At 40.2% G+C, this 14688-nt stretch overlaps 1 protein-coding gene and 1 long non-coding RNA gene across 5 annotated transcripts in view; one reads left to right on the top strand and one right to left on the bottom strand.

The window, feature by feature from the left end:
* Positions 1 to 14688, bottom strand: part of LOC105195214 — a 46997-nt gene that overhangs the window by 9122 nt on the left and 23187 nt on the right. For 2 of the 4 annotated variants that reach the window (XM_011160530.3, XM_011160531.3), the window contains exons 2-6: positions 2971 to 3208; positions 1848 to 1956; positions 1602 to 1626; positions 1308 to 1488; positions 589 to 947 (exon numbers count right to left, since the gene is read on the bottom strand). In XM_011160530.3, the coding sequence (XP_011158832.2) occupies positions 589 to 947; positions 1308 to 1488; positions 1602 to 1626; positions 1848 to 1956; positions 2971 to 3208 (912 nt within the window). Of the gene's footprint in view, positions 1 to 588; positions 948 to 1307; positions 1489 to 1601; positions 1627 to 1847; positions 1957 to 2970; positions 3209 to 11468; positions 11486 to 12151; positions 12681 to 14688 lie in introns of those variants that run through there. The other 2 variants (XM_026130952.2, XM_011160532.3) reach the window with 2 other exon arrangements.
* On the top strand, positions 825 to 2367 carry LOC120357789. The gene is made up of 2 exons (XR_005574788.1): positions 825 to 964; positions 1296 to 2367. It is a non-coding gene; the product is annotated as an uncharacterized LOC120357789 (long non-coding RNA).

The following is a 14688-nucleotide window of genomic DNA, read 5'->3' as shown; positions in this document are numbered from 1 at the left end:
AAATATAAAAAATAGCAAATAGTATACTTTATTTTAATACAAACGTTTACTTGCGGTATAAGATAATTATTTTATATTTCGACATGCTATTGATAAATAAGTTTTCTTTATTTTCTACTGTTTATTTATTATTTTCTATTTCTTAAGGATGCAAAATAAAAAATAGTAAAAAACACAAAAACAGTATATGTTTCATTAATATGAAAATGTGACTTTTTTTTCTGTAAGCACGTTTTAAAATAACTTCACTTGTCACGGTTTACCAAGTAGTTAGGTTACATTTGTATATACCTCCGTGAAATATAGACTGCTTTTTATTTTACAATCTCAATATTTTCTATGTTATATCCTTAAGAAAAATCTAAAAAACAAATAATAGGAAATAACGGAAATTTATTTATCCATGACATCAAAATGTAAAATAATAACTTTTTTTATACTAAAAAGATATTAACTGTTTCTTTATAGAAACATCCTTTAAACAAATAATTCTATTACCATTTTTAATTTCCATTATTTTTCTCAGCATTGGAATTAATTAACGGAAAACGGTCTAATTCTAATGAAATAATTGAAGCTGAATCGCACCTGCCGTTCCTGTTGCAGGCGTCGTCGCGCGGATACCGCTGATGCATCCTGCCGTCATGGTGATGCTGCGGCGAGGACGACGGGTTGTTTTGATGCTGGGGCGGCGGGCTCGCGGCTACCACGCTGGACGTCTCGGAATCGTAACCACTGGAGCCGCGGGTCCACAGCGGCTCGGGACAGTCGTAAAGGTGACTGGGAGACGTGGGTCGTTGCACTACGAGGTCGAGAATCGCCGAGCTGCGCATCACTTCGATGGCCCTCTCGAACGGAAGATCGGTGAGCCGCTGCCCGTTGCACCAGATTATCACGTCGCCGGCCTTCAGGCCTGCCGCTCGCGCGGGACCGCCTTCCCTCGTACCCTAAAGATTCGCTTTTTGTAAGCAAAACTAATGTCCTGTTCGCTCATTTCGTGTAAAAAATGTACTTTAAGAAAAAATAAAAAAAGTAAGCGTTCAAGATAGATGAATTTTGTTACTTTACTTAAATTTAATTTCAATCTATTGCAACTGAAATATTTTGATTTTTAATATTTATATATTAAATAAAAGGTTCTTATAAATAAAGAGGTTTATTTTATCAAAACAGATAGTAAAGGTTTTTTTTTTAAATAACACAGGATTTGATCGAACAGGATAACTTTTGTGATACTAAGAGAAAAATCTCAAGAATGCCAGATGCTTTTACATGACATAACTATATCCAATTAGGATGCTATTAACCTGAACGGTGAGACCAGGTACGATGCCTCTGCAAACACCGCAGCCCAGGCGACCCTTCTCGCCGACGAGTATCCGAATTCTGACTTCTGAGCTCGGTACGCCGCCTAAACCAGTTTCGTTGTACTGCAGCTGTTGTTGCTGTTGCTGAACCATGTGCCAGGTAACCGGATCGTTTGGATTGCTTTGCGAATCATAAGCGATTTTTGTAATGAAAGGATGTCGATCTCGAGGAAAGGGGTGGAAACACACGTATGCACGGTGCGCACAAGGTTTTAATTAAGTTTCGATACTTACTCTTTTACGGGTATCATCCCGACGCCTGCAATACAAATCGAAAGTCATAAATTGCCGCTATCAGCAACGAGATATAGAGATTATTGCAACACGCCGCGCGTATTACTGTTATTAATTATTTTTCTTTCCGATTCGCGAAGGCTATATCTCTCTCTCTACGCGAAGCGCGGCACGTAGAATGAAAGTTTACGTTCAAACTATTATATTTCGCAACAAAGATAATTAAGATGAGGACGAGATAGTTACTTCGAATTTTGAGAACCAGGACTTGCTGATTCTTCGCTAGGAGCGCGACCTCTTGGTGGACGGCGTCCTCCACCGGGTAACCGTTCACCCTCAGGATCTGATCGCCTACCTGAAAGTGACAGTTTGAAAACGATGTCGTTAACCAACGTCTTTTCGTAATCTTTCCATGTTAATTAGCGTCACAGTTACACGACCATCGTATGGAAATAATTCTCAACTGAATCACAAATAACGTGAATCAAGAATTCCCAAAGTATAGGTCGTGAAAAATTTCTCAATGATGGTAGAAATCGAAATCAAATTTCGAAATGAACTACTGTTATTAAACCCTTTGTACATGAAAATGATTCGCTTCGCTGCGACATCAAAGATATCATCAGTAGGAATAGGAAATGAGCACATTACTCATCTTCATAACTTCATTCTCATATTTTGAGAAATACATTTATAAAATTATACTTGATAAAAAAATTAGAAAGCAGAAGGAGTAAAGTAATGGAAATAAAATGGTATAAATCAATTTATCTTTCTCTCTCTTTTTCATATTCCTGTAATTGTTTTTATACTCCTATCACTGTTAAATATTAAAGAATCAAATTTAAATCAATTCTTTCAGTTAAATACATTTTATTATTTTTAACTTCCATGTGTGTTAAAATTTATTATTTTCACACAAAATATGCAAATAGTTGAAAGAACCTTATCTAATCAATTTATTTCTATGGTTAAATTGCTCAGTTTCGAAGTAAGTAGTGTTCGTACTAAAGTATGCACCTAGTAAATAATAAATTAAATTTGATTCGAATTTAACATTTTTATAGTTAATTTGTTTAACTTCATTGTTTTAGTTTAAATTGACGACTTCAATTATTAAGTAGGAGCAGTGGCGACCTATAAGAATAATTAAAAATAACTCAAATTAGGTAGAATTTGACACTACAAATTCAACAGTGATGGATCGAAGATGCTTATAATTAAAAAAAAATAGATCGTGATGCACAAAAGCTTGGAAAACCCTGACGTGAATGTTCAAAGAATGAAGTAAAAGAGAAGATGCCGCGTGAATTTCTATGCAGCTTCGCTCAACGAAAGAAAAAAAAAGGTAATGATTGGAGATAAGTACCCTCAATCCATTTCTGTGAGCCTCGCCACCCGGTTGGACGTCGCTGACGTAAAATCCGGCAGCGTATTCGCGTCCGCCTCGTAATGAGAAACCGAAGCCGGCGTTCCCGCGACGCCTCAGACGTACATTCCTGGTCACGCCGATGACGGCCATCCTACCGCCTCCTGCCGGGTTCCCAGGACCTCCACCGGTCGACGATCCCGTGCCAGCACTTGACGCGCTGGAGGAGCCACCCGACCTGTCGGTGTCATAAAAAGGACGCATATAAATAACGTCGTTTCCTGGTACTCTGAGCCGAGCATAAAAAGCCGACGAGAATTCGATTATTTTTTTTTAAGAGCTTTCAGCAATTAAAGACGTGCGGTCGAGTAACATCTCGAGGTTGCGTCACTCCGAAACAATTCAATTAATTTCGCAAAATAAAAAATTTCGTTCGTGTATAATGTCTTTTAATTTTTGTATTTCGTGTATTTTTAAGATACATCTGGACATTTCTTTTATTTTATAAGTTTGACGATAAATATTTTCTCGTCACTGCACCACGGCTATATCTGTCGCTGCAGTGCCGTCGCGGTCTCATTTTGCGAGCAATTGTCTCGCGAAGATCCTCATTTTCCTCTCTCGCTTCGATGAGCGAACGAACGAGCGAGCGGACGATACTGTACCTTTGTTCGTTCCTCCCCGCTCGACCTTTTTCCACCGCGCTGTGAAATTAATGACCACACCTGACGGGAGGAAGGAAGGCGAGCTGGGGAAGTGAATGTGGTGGCAAGGCGGAGGAGTCGCGAAGAATTTCGCGCTCGGCCTCGAAGAAGAAAGAGGAAGACGGACGCGGAGAATGAACTTGAGTCCCGCGAGGCCGAACAGAGACACTTTGCTAATGACGTCGAGAATCCATCTTCCGATGGACATTGAAAAGATTGCATGCGACAACGCGGACGCTGTAGGACACCGGGGATGACACCGTAGATGACGAGTAAATGACAGTCATTAATGAGTGAAGGCAGCTACTATAGATTGACTTGCGAAAGTCTTGTAAGGGTTGCGAAGGGTTTTCATTCTCGTCACCCTAGTCTCATTATGGTGCCTAGCGATATCTGGCTAGCCAATTCAAGGATATTTCCAAGATATTCCAGGACAAATATCTTTGTTTTTCCAGGTCAATAAATTTTCATTACTTAATTTTCATTGATGTTTATGTTTTGTATTCAAGTTTCTATATGACAAATGAATTGAAAAAATGCAAATAAATTTGGAGTAATATTATTTATTGCTTTATAAAAATATCATACAAACATTCAATACAAATAATAATTTCTCTATATTTTATTTTATTTAAGACATTATGGTAAATTTAAGTTTTCTATTAACAACTTGCCTTAATTGTTGCACTTTAAAAATTAAAATTTATAATTAAAACTTAGAAATTTACTGCCTTTTCATTAAGTTATTAATCTGGTTTTTAATGTTTGCACCTGCTTTTAAAGTTTCATCTAAACTTACTTTTTTCTTATTTTTTTAATTTTTTCACAAGTTTAATTGCGTTTCTTTGACTCTTCAATTCATTCGTACAATCTTCCTTTTTTGCAATTGCTTCTATATAACGAGCATGCGGATTATTAAGAAAATGGATCATAAATTCAATTTCCTTTTTAATAAAAATAAAAAATAAAAAATAAAAATTTCAGATCAGTTCTCAAAATTCAAGGTTTTTCCAAGAGTTTTCTAGGATACTTAAACTTTCAGAACAATTCCAAGATCTAAGGACATTCAAGGATCGACAGACACCATGCTCATGTATCTACCGTACTTTCGTGAAACTGAATATCTGGAGAAGACTGGTGCTCTATACAGCGGGATCTCGGGATGTTGATATAAATTTTTGGAGCGTAGCTGCACGTGAGAACCCACGAGAAAATCAGAAGCGCTCGCGGTGTCGTGGGATAATAACTATTTTATTCCGCTGACATCAACGTCCCCGGAATCCCGCGTTGCGTAATGATGGCGTGGGATAACGCAATTTTATTTTAGCGCGTTTTAATCGCGCTCCTTTTTTATGTAATGGGGTCCCGGGGGCGTTCGAGCGCGCCGCGCGACGACGGAGCGGCTGCGTGCAAAAGTCAAATTGCTACCTCGTGCCGGAAGATCTATTATGCAAGCGCGACGGGGCGGGAGGACAATGGATGCACGTGGCGACGGCGTTCCTAGCGCGTGGGGAATCCGCCGCCGCGACAGCGTGCGCGTCCGTACGGAAAGGCGTACCGTTACGCTCGTCGATATCACCGTTTGACGATCGAGCCCTGAAAGTGTTACGGCTAACGCAAACGTCACGCGTAAATACACGCCTTATCGACACCGACACCGTGTCCGTCCGCTCCGCGCCGCGCCGCGCCGCGCCGCGCCGAGTGACCCACCCGCGCGTCACGATCGCGATCGTCGTGACACTCATATGCACGTATTAATCCGGAATTCGATATTCCGCTCACGAACTATGCTAATTCCCGTCTCCCGAGGGTACAACGTGTCGAAAGAGCTAACGGTAGAAATTTTCAACGAGCAGGACAGCGAAACATGGAAGAGGAGGATCGAGGAGACGATCTTTTAGTCAAAATCAGATACACTTGTGAAGGATTAACCGAGAAATCGTCCGAAATGAAGAACTCATTGAACAGCGTTACACTTCTCTCACGCCATTGTTCTCGCGTGTGAGTTGCGGTGCTCGCGGAGCGTCTCATCGTCTCGTTTGAATTCTGACACGTGTAAAACGTAACAGGACGTCTGTGAATCGTCGATTACGAATTCCGTTTGCGTCTCATGTTAATCGGTGTCGAAGGGACGAGTTTGGGTCAACTCTGAGGTTTGAGGAGAGAGCGCGTGCCAGGGCAAACGCACGAGTACGAGAAACGCGCGTTTCGTTCACTTATTACAGGCTTCATCGTTCTCACCGTCACAGCCAATTTTTCATATTTCCCACCCGCGTTCAAGAGCCGCAATATTTATTATTGCTATTAAATTTCTGCCTGTGCATCATCGTAATAGCATGGTAATGGTGAGGTATGAAGGATACGAGGAACGTCCAGCTCGCCGACAATGCGGAGAAAGTTGATGCAAAGGCTGCAAAGAACACGGAAAGGCACGCCCTGACGGGTGTTCTCGTCCTTTCGACTCTCATGACTGTACCTCCGGCTTGTTCCTCGTGGCCTCGCATATCGTACAAATGGGAAGTGAAAAATACGGGATCTTTTTAAGGTTTAATAAATTTTGGTTCTCTAAGAGTCGTAATTTTAGGAGAAGACAACTTTAATTTTCTTGACGTCTTGGATTTCTGCAGCGGGATTCGGCAACTCTTAACAACAGTATCGGTATCGTTACACTGTCGTTGCGTAGATATTATATCACTGATTATGAAGGAAATATTTGGTGAGATAGACCCAGATCAATACTCCCAGACCAAAGTTTCTTCAGGTAAACAAATTTGTTTGAATAAAAAAAAAGTATTGCTATACGATTAAAGATAAGTTTCTTTGATTTAAACAAAATTTTTGATTATTCTTTTTATTAGAAAAGAAATATGCAATGCAAATCTTTTTTTTTAATGAAAGGACTTATTTTATTAACACATATTTAAGAATACACTAAAAAAATGTTTTATGTTCAAGTAAATATATGTATTTTAACATTACTTCTTTGGTTTAAATACATACTAGCTAAATATTAATAAAATACTTTATTTTGAGCTTAGAAAATATTTTTTCAAATTAAAGAAATAATGTTAAAATAAATATACTTATTTAAACATAAAACATTTTTTTTTTCAGTATAGGAAATGGGACAAGACTTAAAGAAGTAAATAGATTTTTATTAAAATTCTTTTTATAAAACACTTGAAAAATTAATAGTTTTCAAGAACGAAGAAGATACGGGATTACTTCTTTGTACTTCTATAGCGACGTTTTACTGGGTTTACTCCAGGAATGCCCGAGCGAAATACACGTGCTGCTGAGTCCCTCGGCATCTAACTTTAGAACTGGTAGCAAGCAGTCGAACCAGAAGTTGACAAATTGTTGCCAGACGTGTTTAAAGTACCGCCAGCGATTCGCCTCGAGGTCTCAGCAACCGCGTATCAGCTTATACGGCTAATCTCTCGGCAAACGAATTATTCCTGTCCGTACGGCACACCGCACGGCGGGACGTATCGATTTTTATGTCACGAAATTGGTAATAAGTTGTTCAGGAATGTCACGGTGGTTTTAAACTCGTTCTTCTTAAAAAGTATTCGTTTCGAACCAGTTTTGCAAATGAAAAGACCAGACTCGAACCGTGTCAAACTTGCATAATGCAACGGATAATCGATAAATGCTCAATATTTAGAGAATATTATTAAATTTGTAGTATTTACAAAACACGCTAAGAGAATCAGCACGTAGCTATAAAAATAAAAGTTTTATATGTTGTGTATGCTTAGAAACATAAACAATTATTTTTTATTTTGAAGTACAATATGATATTAATTTCTCTTATTCCGTTAAATGTAAAATCACTGAATGTCTTCGACATACACACACACACACGTTTCGATTTCTATTCCAGTCCCAAACTTGCAAATAATACTGTTATCGATTCTGCGACTCGGCTTTGTTCCAGTTGTCCCGAATCATTATGGAATCCACGCTTCGATGCTCCGCAACTGGAGCAACTATAGCTGTTGTTGGAAGCAGAACACATGTTGCGCGCGTATATACAAGAGTAACAAATTATACGTTCAAATATAGGACTTTTTCTCTTTAACGTATGCGTCACAGAATCGTTCCAGTTTCACGGTATCGATTCACGAAATTCGTACCTACACGTCACTCGTTCGCTAGCTCCCACACATCCGCGCCGATAAAAGATTATTGCACGAGCATCGTGCGCCTCGCGATCACGCAAATTTCACGTGTCCGAGTATCACTCGTTGCCAGGAGCGGTATCGGACGCGCGGCAATCGCCATTTCCCAAGTAAAATTCATTTTCGTCACGGCCGAATTGCCGGCTTAACTATGCACGGCCGGTGCCTAGAACGGCGTGAAGCCGCCCAGAGTAAGAAAGAGACGGAAGAAATCAGACGCGTTTCTTCCCTTCACGCGCGACCGGCCACGTTCCATTCGATCCGAAGAATCCGCACCTTCGATCGATCGATTTACTCGCGCGCTCTGGTCGTTGATCCATCGGGGTTTCGCGGTTTCCGATCATCGACCCCCGTGGGTCACGGATTCGTGTGATGTCACGCAACGTACCGCAGGAAAAAAAAATGATAGGCACCATTTGAGACAAGAGAAAGATGACAATCCTTGATCCATGATTAATCGTTCGTTCAGGCGAAACAGATAAAATCGCGGAGTGAACGTCCGCGAATTCTATAATCACGTGCGTACGTGTTCCACCACGTGTCGTGTACGATTGTCCCTCTCTCTAATGACGTGTCAGGGATTCTATTAAAAATGACGAGCGTATCCCGCGCTGCGCGCTTTAATGAAGACAGTTTCTTGCGATTGATTTAGAAAGCAAGAAAAGTGACACTTGATCGCGGCCGATCCGGCGACGTCCGTTGCCGATGATAAATCGTGCGGAATATCGATCGTAGGGAAAGTCGCACGGCTAGAGAAAAAGGCGAACGAAACGCCTCGTTTCCGGGATTCTTTTCGATGCGTTAACGATTTACAATCCTCGTTACAAGTTTCTTTTCTGCGTTTGTCGGCCGAGAGAGAGAGAGAGAGAGAGAGAGAGAAGGGGAGAGGGAGAGAGAAGTCCCGAGCGTTGTAGAGAAAAGAAGGGCCACGAAGCTCATTGCCGTGTTTGCGGTGAACGGTAACGGTGATCATCTCCTGGCAGTAAAGTTTCAAGCCGTCTCTCTACTCTCGGCTCGAGTCTCCCCGGTATCCGGCCGGCCGGACTTTAATGCGGCACAATGCCGATAGGATGGTAAATAATTTCTTCGTTGCAGCTAACGGAATACTCGCGAGACACGCAATAATTTCGCGAGCGCACGCCTTCAACCCCGCCTTGCGCCAGCTATCGCGTTTCTTCAAATTTTCATATTTGGATAATATTTCTACGACGATATATATGTGCGTGTCTCTCAGGCGTGGCATCGATCTATTAGCCGCACGTAAAATCCTTTTCACGCCAATTATACTATGAGAAAAACACGGAAATCTATTGAGGCTCTATGAATATTCAGTTAGACGAAGTATCTTAGAGGAAGTGTCCCGTAATATAATTTTTTTCCATCCACTTTAAACGATCTATAATTTCGGATTTCAAGAATTCTATTTATAATTTTATATTTAAGGATTATTAGAAAATTGTCCCAAAAATATTAAAAAAAATTAAATTTAAAATTTTATACACGAGACATATATAATTAAATTATCAGGGTTGGATAGTAAGTTAAAAAGTTAAAAGTCAAATAATAAAATTAAAAAGTTGATAACTTTTAACTTAACTTAGTTAATTTTAAGTGATTTAATTCTTAACTTTCACTAGTCGTTTTTGAAACACATAAACTTTAATTTATTAATTTTTATCCTAAGATAAAAATTTATCTATGCAAAGAAAAGAAATTATAAAAGGAAAAAATACATAAAAACAATATTTTTTTATTACTTCATGTAAACTTAATTTACAAATAAAATATTAAATTTGATGATCCGTGTTGTAATTATTTTGACTAATCTAACTTTAAAAATTTATAAATTTCTAATTTAATATAAACAAAGTTTTTCAAAATTAATTTTTAATTTAATCTTAACGTAACTTTTAATTGAGTTAGTTTTATATTAATGCAACTTTTAATGTAATTAAATTAGTTTTATCAGCTATTAACTTATCCAATCTTGATAATTATAATATAATCAACATAAGAGAATTCCGTTTGAAATTTTATATAAATATGTATTCTAATACATTTTAAAATATATTTTATCTCCATGCATGTATTTTGATTTTCGAAATATTTCTTATCCATAAAATTACAAAAGAGACTCTGTTCTAAATTCTGAAATTCTGATGCAAAACTCCACTTTTAGAGATCGTCTAAAGCGGACTTTGCAAACGACTCCAATTTACCAAAAATGAAATATAACTTAATGAGAATGAAATGGACCGCGCGCGTTCATTCGCCGCTATTCCATCAACCAGAGAAGATTGGAAAACGCGGCGGCTCTTACGTGGACGGGAGATTTATTACGGCGGAATCGCTAGCCATCAGATGGAATCGCAGATGATTTTTGCCGAGCTACTTATAGAGTAATTGCATAATGTTACACCTTATTAAGATCGCGCCAAGACCGTTCCGCGAAGAAGCATATGGGTTACACAACGGATATTTAATTCCTCAGTGTTCCATTCGTTCGTCACGTAAGTCCGCTTATCTAAAATGCATCATAATTTCTATTAAACCTGCATTTTTTAGCAATTAAGGCAAGATCTAGTGGTAACGCGGCACGCTTGTGTCTCCGTAGAGCTTCTTCGTTTCTTTCTTTTCGCGTTTCTCACTCCCATGTCCGGGAAGATGCGGCGAGCCAATCCTTTTGTATTATATATCGAGAAAATACAGTTGAATGTAAGCAAAAGTGGGTTCCCTTAACAAAACGATGCGATCATCGTGTAACGGCTGCACGATATTTATTAACTTGTTATTGCGCTGACTAATTAACTTGTAACCGGCCGTGAGATAAACATTCGCGGTAAATGACTCATCTTCCCTGCAGTTTGCATCAGCAATTTGTATCAGTCTTGTACAATTCTGGGAGCATGATCTTGTTCTCTGCAAAGTGGGTCACGGATTATTTGTTGTTGTTTTATTAACATACAAAACATCTTTTTTTTCTACCTCCTCTTTTTTTTTATCGCAATCATCGTAGAAACCTTTAATTAAAATCGAAAGTCTTAATGTCGAGACTATGAATTCTCGAGTTATGATTAATCTACACTTGCAATTTGAGAGCGACAGATACAAATTATATTGTAATCAGTGAGAAGTTCAAAGTGCGATACGAGAGTTGTGCAAATATAAAAGAATTTCGCTTACGATTTCCAGGGAATATAATAATCATAGAAATATTACAAAAAAATTCTATTTATAATTTCATTCCAAGAAATATAATAATTATAGAAATAATTATATAAAAAAATCTTGTTTATAATTTTACATTTAAGAAACATTATTAGAGAATTCTGTTTGTAATTTTATATTCAAGAATAATAACACAGTAAAGTATATAATAATTATATACAGGCTTATATAAATAATTATAAATAAAAATTACACAAGGGTAAAAGTAGTCTGTTTGCATTTTCACGTCGAAGCAATATAATAATTATTAATGAAAGGTAACGGACGATCGTTATAATCATTACCAAGATATTCGTGTGAAATATCCATCGTAGCGAAACGATAACTTGTAATTTTCCCTGCCTCCCGATTTCATGTAGAAAAATCGCGCAAAAATACGTACTTCGACAGTAAGCAGCCGTCGTCGCCTGCCGGCGAGTTGCTGATCGTGAGAGCTAATTAATCGCTGATGATCGCTAATTAATTGTTCACGGAGCAATGACACTCGCGTTTCGAGAGACTGCTACGCGACGCCGAGCGAGACAGCACCGAGACAGAACGTAGAATGACGGTCCGTTAACCTGTGAAAGTTAGCGGAAGGTTCGTCTCTCGTTATTCGTCGAAAGTACTCCGGCGTTTTCGCCTCCGCGAGTCGTTTGTTTACGCGTGACATCGCGGCGTAGGCGCACGCGGTGTGACGTCACCGCGTGGCGCACCAGGTCACAGGTGCACGAAGGAGTACGAATAGCGGGAACGTCGGGACGGACGGGATTCGCTGGGATTCGCGACGAAGAGAGAATTGATGCGCGTATCTCGAAGCGATCGCTGCTTCGTATATGAATGTTCACGGCACTGTATACGTCGCACACGAAAACTCGAATGTACGTGCGAGAAGAATCGTTTGTTAACGACGACGGCACGCGAACGAAATAGTAAACACCGCGAAGCGGACGACCCTCGCGCGGTCACGACGGCGTACGACGAAGAATCGAAACACGCACGTCTCATTGTCAAGGCAGTCGTCGTCTTCCACGGACACTCCCTTCGCTCTACGCTGTGTCATAAAAACTGGACGGCTGTACATACCGAGTTACGTAGAACAAGACTGCGCCGATCGCGCCGCGGTGTCCCGAATGCGTAGGTTGTGTTGGTCGTCGTACCACTGCGTCACTGGGGTGTTGACGGATTTCCGTGAATTTGGCTGTTACCTCGCGAGATGCTTATCACGGCGGCTCGTCGTCGCACGATCGTCACACCTGTGTCCAAGTTGATCTCGCTGCGACTGTACTTGTGCGATGAAATGCGTCGCGACGACTCGAACCCACCCGCCGAACGTCCATGACACTCCGTTAATAGCCGAATTCGCTCCGAATGATTCCGAAACGTCGCGAACGATCGGTAACGTTTTTTCAAGAAGAAATGTTTTCCAGGAAAAACGTCGCGGATCGATCGGTAACGTGTGCACTTCTAGAAAGAAATTTTATTCAGAAAAAAAAATAATCACATCTTCAACGGGCGATAGGCTTTTCATTGCTCGATTTACGTTAATTCTGCTGTTCACTTTTAATTTATTGTTACGATCACATTGTTTGATTTAACGTGATGAGAAAGTTGTAAAAAATAAAATAATTCTCATGGAAAAGTTACTAGGAATAGGAATTAAAATTTTAGAATCAGTTTCCTCAATAAAGACTATAGATAAATAATAAGTCATGTGCTTGAATAAAAAATCGATGTGTTAATTTTATCTTATTAATATCTATTATGGATAGGTTAGTATATATTTTTAAACTAATTTAAGTCAATGTTAATGACTTACAAAATTAATTTACGCTAAAATTTACTTGGACAAAAAACCAACTAGTTAAAAGTTACGTTAGAATTAAATTAACTTAAGTTAAATTAAAATTTATTTTGAAAAGGATTATTCACTTTGAAAGTAGAAATTCGCAAGTTTCTAAAGCTCTAAAATTCTAATTTCTATTTCTAATATTTACGGTTCCTCCATTATCCACAAAGCTCAATTGCTTTTCTTCATCTCTGTACAACATTTTAATTGAACCAAATAATATAATCATACAATAAAAGTTGGAAGCATATAGCGAAGTTAACGTAAGTAGGAAAACTGCGACGTGCCTATCACTCGTTGGAGATGTTTACGTTTTTTTTCCTGGAAAAAATTCTTCCCGAAAAGTGCATACGTTACCGATCGCTGATTCGTAACGCTCCGGTATCATTCGGAGCAAATTCGGCAGTCCGCTAGTAGTGGACAGTAGTGGAGCGGCGATCGGACGCGCGGCGGAACGGTCCCGTGTCGACGGTCGTCGCGACGCGTTTTATCGCTGTAAGTACAGCCGCGGGAAGCTCGATCTCGACACAAGTGTGACGATCGTGCTCCGAGGAGTCGCCGCGGCACGCGTATTTCGCGAGAGATAGCTGAATTCGCGGAAATTTGTCGCGCGCAAGCACACCGCCAACCGGCCGGCGACATGGCGGTGGCGCAACAGCTACGCATTTCGGGTACAGCGGCCGGCCGGCGCGGACCGCGCGATCCCCGGCCTCGCCGTGTGTATCTCGGCACGTACGGTTCGAGCCACAGCTCGAATGTTTATGCGCAGTGTGGACTGTGTGGAGTGAAACGAGTGTGGTGCGACGATAGTCCCGAGACGTTGTTTGTTTACACTTCGCCGGGCGGGCGAATGGAGCGACGCGAGTGAAGGGCGTCGTGTCCGCTTCGCGATATCTCGCGGCATTCATACGCCTGTCCCTTCGCGTATCATCATCGAGCTGATTCGTCTCGTACATCCGAGTTCTTGTGTATGACAATATGTATGTACAGTGAAACAATCGGACGAAACGGCGATTTACTCTCTCTCTCTCTCTCTCTCTCTCCCTCGCCCCTCTCTTTCTCTTGTGCATGGCGTGAAGTTGGCGGGCGAGCTTCTCTCGCTGCAATGTTCACACGGTCCCTACGCGTATCCCATCGCGTGACGTCATCGATGTTGGTGCAATTCCTTTTGCACGCACGACTTTTCGTGAGTAACTGCAATGAGATAAACGATCGGAACGAGACAACGAGATCGCTCGGAGACACGCGCGTTGTTGTTCTTGCGGGAGGGCATAAAGGTAATCCTGCGAATTATCTCTATTAAACTCTGTTTAGCCAACGTATTCCACTACGTTCGGTCAATGCGTATACGAATGGCGTTGTATGTACGTATTCGCATACTATAATCGTTGTCGAGCAAATTCTATTTGTACATACGCGTAGCTACTTCCGTTGTGATGTGATGTAATAAAGTCTGCTTCGATTAACGCCAAGTGTTCCGTCAACAGTGTCGCGCGTTACTTAGATCATTAAGTGCGCGATCGTAATTAATCTCTCTTTCGCAAGTGTTGTGTTGTGCATTTACCGAATCTGAGAGGAGGCGGAGGCCCGGGGGGCATCGTGCATCGGCGGAACAACCTTGTGGGTGAGTTAATAATGAGCACATTATTTATACACTACTCGTACTGAGAAAAAAATTATTAATTTGACTAAATTTTGCAACTTGACTGAATTTCTTTGTTTCAAATATTTGTGTATTTATTAAGTTATAATACATGTATGATTGCTTGAAATT

This window comes from Solenopsis invicta, chromosome 5 (genome assembly GCF_016802725.1).
Source record: "Solenopsis invicta isolate M01_SB chromosome 5, UNIL_Sinv_3.0, whole genome shotgun sequence".
In the NCBI taxonomy this organism is placed as follows: Eukaryota; Metazoa; Arthropoda; class Insecta; order Hymenoptera; family Formicidae; genus Solenopsis; species Solenopsis invicta.
This window is presented reverse-complemented; position numbering and strand designations above follow the sequence as displayed.